General features: G+C 40.0%; 2 protein-coding genes across 3 annotated transcripts in view; one reads left to right on the forward strand and one right to left on the reverse strand.

The window, feature by feature from the left end:
* Trnt1 (tRNA nucleotidyl transferase 1) overlaps positions 1 to 16,740 on the forward strand; it is a 95,136-nt gene that overhangs the window by 6,762 nt on the left and 71,634 nt on the right. The window lies entirely within an intron of this gene.
* Il5ra (interleukin 5 receptor subunit alpha) overlaps positions 1 to 16,740 on the reverse strand; it is a 30,994-nt gene that overhangs the window by 5,319 nt on the left and 8,935 nt on the right. Inside the window, exons 7-8 of one of the 2 annotated variants that reach the window (XM_033757097.1) lie at positions 13,789 to 13,927; positions 409 to 502 (exon numbers count right to left, since the gene is read on the reverse strand). In XM_033757097.1, coding sequence (XP_033612988.1) covers positions 409 to 502; positions 13,789 to 13,927 — 233 coding nt within the window. Of the gene's footprint in view, positions 1 to 408; positions 503 to 12,773; positions 12,808 to 13,788; positions 13,928 to 16,740 lie in introns of those variants that run through there. The other variant, XM_019208305.1, reaches the window with a different exon arrangement.

The raw sequence follows: 16,740 nt of genomic DNA on the forward strand, positions 1-16,740 counted from the left end.
GAGGGATTGTGAATTCAGCCTCCATTGTGCTGCCGCCTTTCACCTGAGGCCCACGACACAGGTGACTTCACAAAGAGAAGCAGGCAGTGAATGGGAGGCAGTGCAGGAGGAATCAAGAACACTAAGGTGAAAAACTTCTCAGATGTCAGTAGGCTGTTAAAAATTTTTTTGAGAAAGTGTGTGTAGAGGCTGAGAGCCATACTGTGCTTGGTCCAGTTTCTGTACATCACCTGCTGATGTTTTTCACTTTTGATTTGGTCTGTACCCATCTCAGAAAAGCTATCCAGGAGCAAAAATGGTGTAAATTCCATCTGATAAACAAGAACCTTCTGTCTAATAAATGCAAAATGAGACCAAAAGCTCAATACTCAGTCCTGACTGGAAGCAACTAATGTAAAGAATACCTACATTCTGCAGAGGAATAAGAAAATTAACAACATGAAGCAGATGGTTGCTGAAAGTATGATGAGAAACCATTTGGTGATGGGCTTCTGCTCCTTTCCTGATTGGGAAACAAAAGGAGACAAATCAGAATTAGAATAAGTGCCAGTAAAAGAAATGATGCGGCTTGGGGCATCAGGAAGATTCTTTTTGTTGCAGGCATTGGGTGACACTGGGAAAGTAGGTAGCTTTACCTTCCTGGCCTGAAATTTCTCATCTAAAAGGAGAAAAATGTCCATCTTGTAAAGTTTATATGAAGGGGAAATGAACTGATGACAGGTCACTGTAGTATTTAGCATTTAGAGTCCATTCTGTGTACTTTATCAATTAGAGCCTAGATATACTACCTTATCTGTTTTAGTTGAGTGATAAGGTTTTAGATGGAAAACATGCAAAAGCATAAGCCTACTTAGTAGCCTAACTGCATTACACTAAACTTATTTTTATGAAGTTGAAAGTGAAACTTTTTGAGGAAATAAAGTATGAGAAAATACTCAGTTAACAAAAAAGGTATCAAAACCTGCTATTAAGTGCTCTTTAACCCTAATTAATTATGCCCAAAGCACCCTTTATCTTTACACCAAGTCCACAGATAGAAAAATAGAAGAAAAATTTTGTTGTTAGTATGGAAAGTATTTTGCCTACAACCGTTCTGTCTAAATTTGTTCTTAACCTAAATTCATAAAACAGATTCTTCTATGGGTTTCAGTGATAGCTTGGGTAGGGGGTGATTTTTGTTAAAGGTACTTGAATTCAAGAAAAAGCAAAGCCATTCACTAAATGGTTTTCGAAGAATTAATGCTCTTGTTAAACTGCCTGAGTTATTGCCAAGAATAATGCAAATCCTGAGTTACCTCTCTGGATACAGTGTGTTTATTTTCTGTGGGAGAGACCACTCATTCACTCATTCCTTTAGTCATTCATTTAACAGTATTTACTGGGCTCCTATTGTGCATTTGGCACTGAAAATGTTACTAGGATACAGTGGTTAAGAGTCCATGCAAACCCTCCTGTGGTGCAGTTTAGAGTCCTTCTGGGAAAACCTGCATGAAGCAAATACCAACACAAGTAATGATTTAATGACTGCTGTGCTAAGTACTGTGGCGAGGTGCATACTGCGCCAGGAGCAAAAGCTTCCACCATTAACTGTTTCTTCTAAAACACAAGAAAAGAAAGCGTGTAAGTGGAAATTTCAAGCTCTTGTAAATAGCCTAAGATTTAGTCCAAAATACTGGGAAAAAAAAATGTTTATCAAGGAGAGATGCCTTTGGAAATAATGCCTGCAATTCCTCACTTGCTTTGTAGCTCCTGAGGACTTTTATTTATGTTTATCTTCTACCTCCCTAAAGCTTCAATCTCTTCCTTCTGCTTTCAAATATTCATAGAGTCCTGTATCTTAAATGAGCCATGACTGCTCCATCATGTCTCCCAACTATCATCAAATACCTTTTTATCTAATTTCTCTGCTTTCCTAAGCAGGAGACTCAGCCTGCTTCATCATCTTCTGAAACTTTTTATTTTTAAATAACTGGTGACATCTTAGTTGAAGCCAAAGAACTATTGGTTTCTTTTCGCAAGTTTATTTTGCCTGTCCTTCCTGAATTTCAGACTGTGGAGAATGACTCTGAAATGGGGCCCCTAAATCTTTTCTACCAAATGTTCCCCCTTCCTCCTTGTCATTTCCTTCTTCCCTTTTTAATTGCACCTGGCTTTCTCAGCTCTTCCCTCAACCCTTTGATATTTTCAACTGCAATCTCTTCTCTGACCCGGAAAGTTTGTTCATCACAGTTTCATCTTTTAATTCCTCAAAATCATCTTCCTTGTCTCTGTTCCTATCCTGACACATAGCTTGGCATTTAGATCAAAAGCGACTGGTAATTGCCCATCAACTGCAGACTGGGTAAAGGTGGTTTTTCTATAAAATGGAGTACTGTTCAGGCACAAAGAATAATAAATTAGACATCTCAAAATCATCTTCCTTGTCTCTGTTCCTATCCTGACACATAGCTTGGCATTTAGATCAAAAGTGACTGGTAATTGCCCATCAACTGCAGACTGGATAAAGATGTGGTTTTTCTATAAAATGGAGTACTGTTCAGGCACAAAGAATAGTAAATTAGACGCATGTATAGCTAAATGAATGCACATTGAGGCCATGCTCTTAAGTGAAATTAATAGGACACACATGTAAATACTGAATAGTTTCTATGTGTGAAAAACAAAATAAATAATACTCAAATTTTATAATTGATAATGTGAAATAGGAAGAAAAGACCTAAAGGAGTAGGGGAAGTGGGAAGGGTAGGGGAAAGGGAAAAAGGGAAAAGAAAAAACATATGAGAAAAAGGAAAATAATGGAAACAAAAGATTTGTAAATAGGGAAGGGTGGGGGGGTGAAGGAAGAGCAGGGCTATGGGAAAAAGATAATAACAAGATACATCATGTAAAGGTACAAGATCCCAATGAGGAATGTAACTATACTGTATACCTAAAAAGTGCCAATAAACTTAATCGACAAAAAAAGCTACTGGTAGATGAAACCCAATTGAATGTTTCTGAAAGTCAACAGAACTTAAAATCAAACAAATGCTCTTCTGTCCATCAAAACTACTTTCACTGACTTTCCCACTTCAGTCTGTTCTTCCAAGCCCCTAAATCCAAATCTGTGTAATCACCGTGATTCTTTCTATTCTGCCCCTTTTCACTCTCTCCCAATAACACTGTCACTAGCTACCCAGGCATAAATCCTAGAGCAACCTGCATTTTTCTTCTGCATCCATCCGCACCTAGTCTGGGACCTGGGTCCTGCACCCAGCTTGCTGGAGGATCATTCTAGATAATGGTTTCCTCATCTCAAACAAGGTAGTTGGGATGTAGGGTCTCTCAGATGCCTCCCATACTTGTAACTTTTCTAGTACTATTTGCTTAGTGCAGGGCCTTGATAACAACTTCATGTACATGTGACTTTAACAAATCTGACTTTAGAAAAGTAGTATGTTTTCACTGCTAAAAGTTTGAAAGTTGCAGTAAAGTATTAAAATTATCAATCACCAGAAGTCACTAAGAGCTTATTTTTCTGTGCATATTTTTCCATGCCCTTTTTCTGAGCACTCATAGGTTACCAGACATTATGTGAAGTATCCAACACTCTCAATCTAGCCCTGACACTGATGCTTCCAGGTTGCCCCTGTTTTTCTCACCGTACATATGGAGATACTAAAGCAGAGGACAAAGTAAGCCAGGGAAGAATACACAGCTCATGAGTGAGGGGCAGTAAAAATCCAGCTCAGGACTACAATTCAGCTCAGGCACCCTTCCAGTTACCCTGATGCAGGATTCCCATCCCACTCCTCTTCACTGCAAAACTGAAGGGGTACTGAATATGCCAGAGCCCCACTTTACTTATTCTAAGCATTTCTTTGTCATCATCTTAGTGGCTGAATATTCTTCACTGTAGGGAGCCCTTGTTTTATTGTTCATTTCCCAGCTGTCAGACCTAAATTTACAGGTCCCTTCTTTAATCAAAAGTGGCTGATTTGCAAACTTTCCTCCTCATGTTCCCCAGGCTCCAGGTGGTATGGAATTATTTTATTAGAAACATATAACTAGACTGCTTTTAAAAGTTTAATTTTGAAATATATTTGTTCAAAACTATAATTAGCCACACTTGTAAAATGATAGAAAACACTCCCTCTAAGAGGCAAACCTTATATTTTCCCAAATCCCACTAATACTCACTGGTTTTAAGTTTTATATTTGGTTCTCTAGATTGGAATGAACATCTTTTAAATATTTTTTCTTGTAGCCAACATGAAGAGCAACTGGTTCCAACTGATATCATCAAATCAAGTACTGTCTGCTTTTTTTTCCCTGTCTAGTTGCCCAAATATAGGTACAAACCTAATTTCCCAATCTCTGCAACTATAATAATTCCACACACTTAATCATTTTGCAAGTAGAAACTCTAAACTCATAAGCATAATGTGAATTCAGCAAGAATTTGTTAACAAGAACAACAAAGTTATCATGGGGTTTACAACTAGGTTACAAAGAAAAGTTGTGGGTCTTGCAGAAAGAACCAGCAGTGCTGCAAAGGTTATCAGGGCTACACACTCAGTCATATGTGTGACTCAAATTGTGCAGTACTCCTTAACCTGATATGTCAAGTCCTGATAATGTTACCGTTTTCTTCTGGCCATGATTACAAAAGTCTTTTCAGTTAAACCACTGTCTAGCTACTCAACTCAGCTTGCACTTTGATAAGTGAAGATTCTCTCTGAATTAACAAAAACACAGAGGTAACTGATCTAAGTCAGTGAAAAAAATTAGTGATGCATGGAGGGTACTATGCGGGAAGCAGAGCCGTGGTCAGTGCTTGGAGGGAGTTGACAAATTAGTCATCTCTCTTGTCCTCTTCTCCAGCAGGCAATCAAACTCAAGAGCACCACAAAGGGCCGCTTCATCACAGAAAACAACATAAGTTAGCAGGTAAATTTAGTGCATTGAAAGCTTTCACATACTTAATACTGAGTGGAAATTACTTGCAAATCACTTGCTAGTCACTTATTTATTAATGCAAAAAATTAGAGAATCTGTAATTATAAATAAATGAATTCATTAATTCATGAGTGAAAGCTAGTCTCGTTTTACTGAACACTGAAAAAGAGCAGGTCCCATCAACAGTTCGTGTATTTGTGTCAAAATAATTAAGAATTTCATTACTCTGAAATTGGGTGATCCTGTCACATATCCTTAATTTGATTTCTGGAGTCTCTGGCATTGGTTAAAAAATGAAACAAACCAACAAAATTTCATGTGCAAGGCTTTGTTTTCAATCCAGGTAATTTGAATCTTTTTTCTGACTGAAGCACAGTGCCTTGTCTCCCATTAAAAATGGAAGCCACAGATGTTTCTCTTTAAGAAATCAATGAGTGCTGTCATTTGGGTAGGCAGAGATAAGTTTTAGAAAAAGGAATTCACACAGCTTTTCCCAAGGAACAGAAGCCTTCTAGACTCTCCACTTTATTCCTGGATGTTCTGCAGACTCAACTTACAGCAGTTGGGGAACTCACCTGTCTGATTTCCATTATTCTTGACATCCTAACCAGCTGATCTTACAAATAATCTAACTGATGGAAATTCTGTTGTTGTGTGGCCCAGGGTTCTATATGGGGTGGGATAGGATGGTGACAACGCAGAGGGCAGGAGTCTGGAATTGGACCAGTTTGGTATCAGTTCTGCTCTGGGTGCCTTGGGCACTTTGTCAAATCATCTCTATCCTGGTGCTATAGCCTCTCTAGCTCTAGAATTCTATAATCTGCATAGTTCAGACTAATAGCTCTTAGGAGGTAAATTTGATTTGGAAGCCAGTTGCACCTTAAATTGTCCATACAATTACAAGCTTTCAGTACTCCTGTATTGATTTTGAATCTGACTTGAGACTCACCAATAGATTTGAAGGGAAAGTAGCTAATTAGCAAATTGATGGGACTCTTCTAATAAAACAGCCCAGCTGTGTTGTTGCAACCAGAAGGTATTGGTAGACGTTCACATGGCATCAGGAGGGCTTGGTAATCGAGAGAATGTCAATATGTCAGTCTATGATATAGGGTGTAACTAGCTTCCTGTGGCTTAACTCTGGTTGGAGGTTGAAGCTGTGGTGTCACTCATAAAGGGAACCCAAAATCACAATCACAGGTTCCTAATGCAAGCAAAAGTCAAAGGAAAACTTGTGTCATGAGTTTTCCAGAGCAACTGTCAAATGGATCTTAGATTTTGCCTACAGCCTCAGTGAAGAAGATAGAGTAGCCCAAGTCCCAGTGTAAAATGCACAAAACTATATTTACATGGTGAAACTGAGCTCAAGTGAAACAAATATGGGAAGCTAATAGCATCTGGATGTTGCATATAGGTATTTGGGTTTGTTCAGAACTGGCTAGATGGCTCCCTGCACTGCTGTCTGTGTCGCCCTCTCTAGGACAAGACTTAATGAATAGGAAAGGGAACTGGTCATGGAGTTTGCTTCCCTCCCCAAGCCTTCCAAAAGCAGCAAGGGCTACCTTTCTTCTAGAGCTCCTACAAACCCAGAGCTCTTCCCTGTGAAGAGCTGCTGAACTTGTTCTGTCAACCTGCTAATGCAGGTGCAGTCTTCACATTCAAGTAAGCAACAAAGCATGAAGCTTTTAGTCTTAGTTCTGCCTCTGGCTACTAAAGTGACCTTCCCCATGGTATCTGTTCACCTTCTGTATCCTGCTTTGGAAATGGGAATAAGGTGTAAATGAATTAATACATGTAAAGTGCTTGACAGTACTGGTATGTAATAAGTGCTCAGTAAACATTTGTTTTAGTCATGATTAGGATGAAATGCATTGTGTCAGACTAAGACATCCAGATAATTTCCCTAGATCCTCAAAGCAAGACCAAATTGGAGAGCTACCAGAATCCTCAAGAATACAGAGTAATCAGCTCAGGTCAGGAGAGAGAAAAGACATCAGATATTCTATATATTAAGAAAGAGAAAGAGGCATAAGGCATGGAAAGTACTATTTGTTAAGAATCTTAATTAAAATTAACATTATAGACAACTTGGGGAAGAACATTTTGACGAGTAGCCTGAAATGTCCATGAAACTCTCCTTGTTGCTTGGTGTGGATGGAATCAGAATGGGTCAGACCTAGCAGAGCATCAGCCTTGCATAGTCCCCAGCCTCTGCTGCTTGAGCATAGCCCATAGTCCTACCTGGGTCTCTGTAGCTGGAATAATAACTCCCAGGGCCATAGAGCTTCCCAGTAGAAGCTTATGCCTTAAGCCAGTCTTATAGCTGGGTTCCAGAACTAGGCCACTAGTAGCTCAGTGATTGGGCATTTAATTTTTTACGTAAATAGTTTAAAAAGCCATGTTTATTCAGTTACACAAGGTAATGTAGGCCAGTGTGCCAAGCCCAGTGCTTGGCCATCCCATGAGAGAGTCCCTTCTTCTAAGTTTGTGTCCCATCTGGCAGACCCATCATGAGGCAGAATATATGCATGGAAGGTTGTTGTGGGCACCAATAAGGGTGGTCACAGATGAAAGCACAGTGGCAATTCCATGCTCCTGGCACTTGGGGACAGAATCTGAAAGTGCCCCATTAGTCCTCCACTGGAACACTAGCATGACTTCAGGGCTAATGTAGTCTTACCCCGCTGCTGAGAACTGAGCCACTATGCTGACTCTAACCAGCCTTGAAACCACAGGAGTCTGGGTAAGAGGAAGTGGTTTAACCAAGCCAACTACAATGTTCACCTGCCTGAAATCCCCTATTTGCAAAGAAAAACCGAGAATCACAAGCTAGGACAGTCTAAGCACTAGAAGGGTTTTCATGCTAATGGATCATCTCTTTATACTTTTCTAACAGTTTTGCAGCTGTGTTGACTCAGGCTCTTTTACCTCAGGAAATTCCTGCTTTCAAATTCACAGAATTCTTTTTTGAAGATGTCTACATAAAACTAAAATAGACCCTTTTACCATATTTCCCTGCCTTCTTTTTCCTGGTTTGCCCTCTGCTTTACCACAGATTTAAAAGGAAAAAGCTGGTGGGCCAGAGAAGGGGCCAGAGAGGGAAATAAAGGCACAGAAGTAAGAAGGGGATAAATGGCGGGAGCTCCAGAACCTTGGGAACTATGCAGACTGAGTGTAAAACGAAAGGCGGCATCAGGGTGGGGGGGACCTCTATATGTTATTTCATGGGTGACTCCCATCTCCTCCATCCAGCTTTTGATGCCATGGACTCAGGACAGAGTTGCCAGGCTTCTTCACACGTCAGTAATGAATGTCAGATGAAAGAAAGGGAAGAGGCGTGGGAGTTTCCTTGGAGTGACTTCACTTCCACTCCAGCCCAGATTCCTATATGCCAGCATCATGTTCTGCCTCATTTTATTTTCCTTAGGTCCTAACAGAATTTAGATGTGTCCTGTCGCTCTGACAGCCCCTCACCCCAAGCACAAACCATGACGAGAGAGCAAAGGTCTGGATTTCCAGTGAATACTGTGCCTTGTTCCTGAAATGAGATACCTCAAAAGACAGTCAGCACTCAGTCAGCTACAGTTGCATGCTTGAGTGACGTGAGACTAGGTAAATCTTATCTTACTCCATGGGGCAAGTGCCACACATCTCGTGCTCAAGGAAAACTTTATAAAAAATGCCTTCTAAGTGATGCCTTATATTGGTCCTGGCCGTAGATACTGGCTGCAGTTTGTTCAGAGCAAAACTGAAGGTCTGTTTGAGAGGCAGGTTTTGAGATTGTGGGTAGGACTCATCCCTGAAAATCATGTCTGAGCCTGACCAAGGACACAGCTGGAAATGCAGTAAGCAGTCTCTTTTCCATAGGGAAGGATGAACAGTGGGGAAATCCATTTTCATAAATGCTTGTTTCACACTTGGCATTTGAACTGCAGGGAGGGGAGAGAAGCTGTAAGCTTGAACAAGTAAAAAGCTTCACTAAGACTTGAGTAGGGAAACAAAATGTTTCAGTAAACAGGAGATAACAAAGATAAAGGAAGAAAAGAATCCGGAAGTTAAGAAAGTTTGAAAAAAAGCCTGAAAATTGGGAAGTGCTACTCTTAAGACAGAAACCACCTGATGTAGGGCAATTGATAACAGAACTGATAAAGTAAGACTGCTACTTCCATTTGGAGAAAAAAAGATCTTTTTCTGGATATCCTAGAATGGGAAGGGCAACGTAAGGCATAGTTCAGGGCCGGCACTTTCTGTGCCTCCTGGCTAACTAGGGACCTTGCCAGCCAGAGCCAGAAGCAACCACACATACCCGCTGCCCATCTCATTAATAAAACTCATCTATGTTTCATTGGTTATGAAATGATCCAGTACTATAATGGGTTAATTTAGTTAATTGAATCTATTCTAATTTGTTAATTGGCTCATATGTCACCCATTTGAGAAAATTATGCATTAATAGCCACTTCCTCACTGTTTGACAACTACTGAGACATTTACTGTCTCTGGGCCTTCATTTCCTTACTTCAGTTAAAGTAAAGGGGGTAGACTTAATATGTGTAAGGAAGGGACTATATTTGAATTGTACCTGGGAATGAAAATGGGAGAGGAGGGCTCCAGGGTGCCATTTATAAGGCAAGGTAGGAGAGGAGGAAGAGTGTTAAAAGGAAATGAGTGTTTAGCAGCAAAATTGCCTGATAGACTGCAAGCTGAGCGTAATTATTGCTGTGTCCTCAAGGGATAAGGAAGAGCCATGCAAAATGTCCCCAAGAGGCTTGGACTTCCTATTATGTTTATTAATCATCTTGATAAAAATGGAAAGTCTGCATTGATTAAAATCACTAATGATCCTAAACTAAATGGAGAAGTAAATTCCAGAAAGAATGAATTTATAAATTAAGTACTGATATTAATCAGCTCATCTTCATGAAATGGGTGGCAGCAAATGAAATGGGATTTGCCATTAATAATGGTGGTGAGGTACACCTGGGGAGAAACTAATGAGCCCAGATCCTAACTAGGAAGCTGTAATTTAGGAAATAACAATGGTGAGAGAGGTCTGAGGGGGAGAAAGAATAATAAATTTAAAACAAGCTTAAAGTAAACTCTTATGATGAATCATAACTTTATTCTCAGCACTTTTGTACCACAGTTGGAAGCAGCTGGAGCATGTGGCACTCACATTTTATAGGTGAGGAAACTGAGACCCAGAGAGGTAGAGTGTGCCAGATTAGATTGGGCTGGTGAATCCCTGCCATGCTGCTCACTACGCTGTGCCCTGCAGTAGTGGCAGAAGATCATCACTCCCTGGGATGACCTAAACTTAGCCTCAGACTGCTTCTTAGTGCCATATTGTAAGTGGATTCTGATAATTGGGCTCAGAAAATACCATCTTTTGCCATCTCCAACTTGAGTCACAGAGTTAGATATTAGCAGAGCTGTGGCTAAAACCTAGAGCTCCAGGTGTGTAGTGTTTCTTTCTCAACTCATAAGTTCTAACTCTACAGTCAACACTGACTTTGACTTCAGAATTCAAGCACTGAAAAAGAATAACGGCTTCTTAGCCAGGATTCTGACCCTGATGTCCAGCATGTTGGTAGAATTCAAGCACTGAAAAAGAATAACGGCTTCTTAGCCAGGATTCTGACCCTGATGTCCAGCACGTTGGTTTGAGGGCACTTGAGCAGCATTAAAAAAATCTCTGAAACTGTGTATATAGCAGTGTTAGATACTTAGAAATATCAGTAGGGGCTAATGAATTTTATATACTTGAGAAATAATATAAAACATTTTTAAAAAGGAACCCATCAAATGCAAATAACAAAAATTAGGCTTCTGCCATAGATATTTGACAAAATTAATAATCTTGTTAAAAATTCCCTGTGATTGATGAATGTTTTTTCTACTGTTTTCCCTTTGGGGACACAGAGTGAATTTTTCTATGCAAATGAATCAGTTTTGAGGGAGGGCCTCTGTGTACACAATTGATTTTGTGAGGTTAGGGCATTATCCTGGGGAGGAAAGGAAAGAGGGGAAGATTCAGCAGAATTATGAAGTAGGTTAATTTGGCTCCTTCTCATTTCCTTTTACCCTACTTTCAGTTCCTTCAGGAAGGCTCTGTGCTGCTCCTGTCAGTCCCCTTGTGTGATGTCAGGGTTATCCCATAAGGCTGTGTTGGTTGTGTATTACACAACACTAGGGGTTGCTATTCTGTGGGAAATCGGCAATGACCTCCCTGGAGACTTCATTTCTCAGGCCTCTCATCTTTCCCATTCTTTGGTGGAAATTTATCTGATAATTTGTCAGATCTGACATATTCTTGGAGGCTAATGGTTCACTCACTAAGAAGTTCTTGAAGATCTACCCAAAGCCTAGGTGAATGAATTACATCATGGAAAATTCTAGCACATGTCTGAAAGAAATTCTTAACTGTATGTTATGGCTTGTGTCTAGATGTCTCCCCAAAGCCTCCTGGGGTCATAGGTGGAGAAGTTGAATAGGTCAGAAGTTGAATCTAGAGAGTGTAATGCTGGGATTAAGTGCATGATGGCAGGATCAAAGGTCCGTAATTACTAAATTAGTCTACTGATTGGTTTGGTGTAGTTCTGGGTGTGAATAATGGGAAGGCCCACCCTAGGTGTGAGTGCTACCCCTCCCAAGGATAGATATAAAGAACAGAAAGAGGGTCGCTTGCTGTCACTTCCTGCTACTTTGCTACTTCACTGCTTTGCTGCCTTCTACCCACCATGAATTGTTTCTCTGTAGTGCTCCTCTGCCATGTGACCCTGCCTTGGATCCAGCCAACTATGGACTGAAAACTCTACTAACCTTTCCTCCTTTAACTTTGAGTGTTTAGTATTTTTGTCTCAGCAACAAGAAAATATAACTGCTTCAAATAGTCATGCAAAACCCCATAAATTAATGAGAGCTTATATGTCTAGCTGTTATCACAAGGTTAGCTATCAGGATCTCTTGCATAAGCCTGTCGTTTGTTCAGTACCTTGCAGCTTGCAGAATCCTGTCACATTCTGCATGCAGAGTACCAAGAGATTAGGTACCAGTGGCAGATAACCTAGGGCTGAGCCCCATCTCTGGCACCTGTTGGCCATGCAGTTACACAGATTATCTCAACTTGCCAAGCCAATTTCCTTATCTGAAAAATAGGGTTGTTGATAGAATTAACTCAGATAATATATAAGAATGATCACAGTTCTTGGAAATAACTACCCACACCTATGATCAGCTATCTTTGTTCTATTTCACAGTAACATAGGCTGGAGTTTTCTCCTTTATCCTGGAAATGAAAGCCAGCAGAGATAAATGATTTGCCCAGGAATATACCTTTAATATGTGCCAATGCTGGATGTTAAGACTTTAGTCTTCTTTCCACCTTCTCTGCTCTTGTGGATTTAGCGTGTCATTTGACCTCATATGTCTACATATCCAGGCTGCATGATCATAAAATATACAACAAGACAGTTTATTTGTTTCTGTAGCTGTCTCCTCTCATAAAATGCCTCCGTTCTCTTGCCTAAGACACACAGAAAATGCCAAACACAATGTGTGAAAACTTTTATCTTCAAGGAGCAAGGCCATATCCCAACAATCTGACACATGGGAGATGTCAGGCTGCCATCTGATACAAGGTGTGACTGGCAGGGGGCCTGTTCATCTGGGGCCAGCATACAATAGTCATTATCCTTCCTGGATCCCACTGACAGATGAAGTATTCATTTTACTTGCCAGGCAAACTATTCAGTTCAGAAACTGCTGCAGAACCAACCTAGGAGCCCAGGAGGCATCCAAACGTAGCTCTTCTGTCATGAAGGGGTCTAGGTTTTGTGGGCCTTGAAAGTTATTCCACTTTGAAATCTTCTTTAAAAGAAGAAACAAAAGTCTGAATTCAAAATTAGATATGGGAAAATTATACAGATGAAGAGCGGATTAATAATTGCCAGAGGTCAGGGATAGAAAGATGTGTGTGTTTATAAAAGGGCAACATGAGAGATCCTTATGGTGATGAGCTCTTTTTCATCTTAGCAGAGGTGATGGATACATGAAGTTAAATGTGTGCTAAGATTCTCCAGAGCTACATTACTGGAAAACTCAACACACAGAGATGAGTACATATAAAATTGATGGAATCTGAATAAGATTTGTGCATTATCAGTGCCAGTTTCCTAGATACTGTATTGTACTATAGTTTTGCAAGATGTTACCCTTGGGAAAAACTGAGCAAGAGGAAGATGGGATCTCTATTTTCTTACAGCAGCTTTTGAATCTACAATGATCTTAAATAGTTTAATCTAAAAATTTGGATAGCTAAAGTTTTCTATGCTGTAGTTCATTCACTCAGGCTTCCAGGAATTCTTAGGCAAGCCAGGCATGGTGGCTCAAACCTGTAATCCTAGCAGTCAGAAGATTACAGCAAGAGAATTATGGTGAGTTTGAGGCAAGCCCGGGCTACATACTGAGTTCAAGCCCAGCCCGAACTACATAGTGAGACCCTGTCTCAAAAAATAAACAAAAAACCCAAAAATTCTTAGGCAGTGACCCAGTAGCCTACGGGATGTGTCACATTTGATGCATATCAGGTCAATTTCCACCAAAGACTTGGAAAGATAGAGGAAAGGCCTGAGAGACAGAAAAAAACGGGCCGGGGTGGGTGGGGACACAAAGAACAGGTACATGGCTTGGTCTTGTTGGATGTTTAAACTTTGTTGGCTTCTCAGCAAATCTACCTGTGGTTGAAAAGGTAATAGACCAATAGATGAGGCAAACATGCATGCAAAAACATTTTGAGACCCCTGAGCAAATGTGTATATTTTCTGGGATTATCTGCTTTCAGAAACTTACCCACATAAATAGGTCGACTCCACTTGCTCCATAGCCCTATGGTTCTGCATGCAGGGCTCACAGCTGCTCTCACTTGAATGAAGTACTTAGAGACACCATCAGTTGTGGAGACAAATGTGTTGGTTGTTGTCTTCTCCACCTAAAAATTAGCATTATAAGACTCTCTAGACACATAATTTGTGCAGTTATCAGCTTGAGAAGTCATCTATAGGCGATATGACTTACTATTTAGCAAGTAGTTTAAAGTCAGAGAGATTCATGATAATTAGTTTATTCCAGACTGCTAGCAGTGATGTGTAGGCAGTCGTCCTTCAGAGAGCTCTGTCTTAAAATATATAAAGTGGTCAGTTGTGGGACCTAGGTGATGCACTCTGGGCCCAGTTGATGTTTCACAATCAAAGACTGAAGTAGCCTTTACTAGAACACGTGATCCCCTTTATGGTGTCCCTTCATATTCTGAAATCACATTCCTAAACAGTGTTACAGTTTCCGGTGTACTCAGCTGGTGTCAGGAAACTATGGCCTGCTGTCTCATCTCCTGTAGGCAATAAACTAAGAATGGCTTATATATTTGTAAAGGTTTGAAAAGTATTAAAAAGAATATTTCATATAACATGAAAACTACATAAAATTGAAATTTCAGTATCCATGGATAAAGCTTTACTGGAACACAGCCTCATGCATTTGTTTAGTGTCTATAGCTACTTTTATTCCACAATGGCAGAGCTTAGTAATTGTGACAGAAACTATATAATCTGCAAAGTATAATATGCATACTTGCTGTCTAGTTCACAGATCTCTGATATAGGAATATATTAAGACAACCGTAGCCAGGGCATTGGGAAGAGGAGAATGAGGGCCTCATAGGAGAGGAGAAGAGCAGTGATCTTGAATTGAAGATGGGCGGGCGTGGCTATATCTCCAGGTAACTGCAGGGCAAGGATTTTGAGCTTGCTGAGCCTCCACTGCCTCATCTATAAAATTGGAATGGGAATACTCAAGACAAGTTGTGTGTTGTAGACAGGCTGAGGCAGGAGGATCACAAGTTTCAGCCCATTCCATCTCAAAATATAAATAAGGGATGGAGGTGTAGTTGAGTGTGAAGGTCTTTGGTTTAATCACCAGTACCAAAAATAAACCCACAACCAAAAGCATGTATTATTGAATTAACTGTTAATCCCAGAGCTAAGAATATATTAGCTTAAGCCACATAAAAATTGCCAATATTCAGCCATTTTTTATAAGTAGTAATTTTGGCTGATTTAATATATACTCAGTAAATAACAGTTTGTTGTAGGCACCCTAGATTTACACTAGATTGTCTAGTGTTAAAATGACATTAATGTCTTCTCAAAAACGAGTCTTCCTTCCTTATTCTCTTTACTAGTCAGTCACAACCATCCAGCTAATCTGCTATGCCCTAAACCGGAGAAGTGTCCCTGACAACATCTTATACATCTCCTTGATGTGTTACTCCCCTCCTCACCCCTGCCCCATGACCACTGCCTGTTTTGCCTTTTGTTATCTTTTGCTTGGACTATGGGGATGTGGCCACTAACATATATCTTCATATCTATGTGGCTTCTCACATATACCCAACTTTTGCACTGCTACCTAGATGATTACTCCTTGCAGATGTCATGTTTCTGTCATGCAAAACCCTTCAGTGCTTCCCACTGTCAATGGCCATGGTTTGAAAAAGAGAAACTTTGTCTTTTTAAGTGTCCTACAGAGCCACTCTGAAAGAAGTTACAGGGTAAGACAGCTATAATTCCAGTGTTGCTTTTAGGTACAAACAACCAGAATCATTGCCACTAGGCTTGAGGAACCATGATCTCTCAAGCCTTTGACTTACTCCTTTGCCTTATACACCTGCTAGCTGCTAGCAAAGTATGGTGGGTAGACTGGTATAGGTCAGATACTGTTTATTACTGTTTTGAAATAAGGTAAAGAATATTGAGACTATAATTTTAAAACTTTCAGAGTCTTTGGACATTGCTATGACGTCCAAGCACATGAACCATGAGCTTGAATTTTACATATCTTCAACTATATTTTATTTTTCTAGCAAAGCGTTTTTGTTGTATTTTATTAAAACACAGATCTGTGGTAGATTGAAAATTTACAAAAGAAAACCCATCCTTCACTGTGTGTATTTCAGAATTTTAGGCTTTTCTTCTTCTCTTACAAGGCATGTTTCTGTTTCTCATTCCTGGTTCCATTCACCTCCTCTCTGTGCAGTCCCCAGAAGGTTGTCTTGCCTGCTTCCTCCTCTGTGCCTGCATTGGCCTGAGTGTCCACTAAATTTGACCCCTCCACAGTAGATGCAAGGTCTTATTTGTCTATGCATCTCCCACCAAGAGGCCAATTTGTAAATGTTGGTTGAATTGAATTTATTTTGTCTCTTATCAATAAGACATGAGTTTCAATCCTGACTTGTCATTTGTATTTGTGTTTTGCTTTGTTTCTCTAGCTTTGTGACTGTGAGAAAGTTACTGTCTTCCTTTTGCCTCACTTCCTCATAAAACAGGGTCTGATTACATAATAGAGTTATTGTTGGGATGGAATAAACAAACATGATAAAGCTCGACACATAAAATACACAGAATGCTTTTTAACTTGTGAAAGTCTAACTCTGGTTAGTGTTAAGCCTTACCATGCTATTGTTACCGTGCTAGTGGTAGAGATTTACCATGTATGAAGCCCTGAGTTCAATTCCTAATATCCAGCAGGAATAGGCAGGGAATGTTCTGTCCCAACACCATTCCCTGGCATCACCATTCTGCTTTCTGACTACTCTATGTACCTCATACAAATGGAATCATATAGTATGTGTCTTCTGTGACTGGATTATTTCACTTAGGATGGTGTCCTCATATTTCATTCACGATGTAGCACGCATTAGAATTGCCTTCCTTTTAAAGGCTGAAACATATATACATACATATATAT

This window comes from Fukomys damarensis, unplaced genomic scaffold, assembly GCF_012274545.1.
Source record: "Fukomys damarensis isolate Sample0158 unplaced genomic scaffold, DMR_v1.0_HiC HiC_scaffold_28, whole genome shotgun sequence".
Lineage (NCBI taxonomy): Eukaryota > Metazoa > Chordata > Mammalia > Rodentia > Bathyergidae > Fukomys > Fukomys damarensis.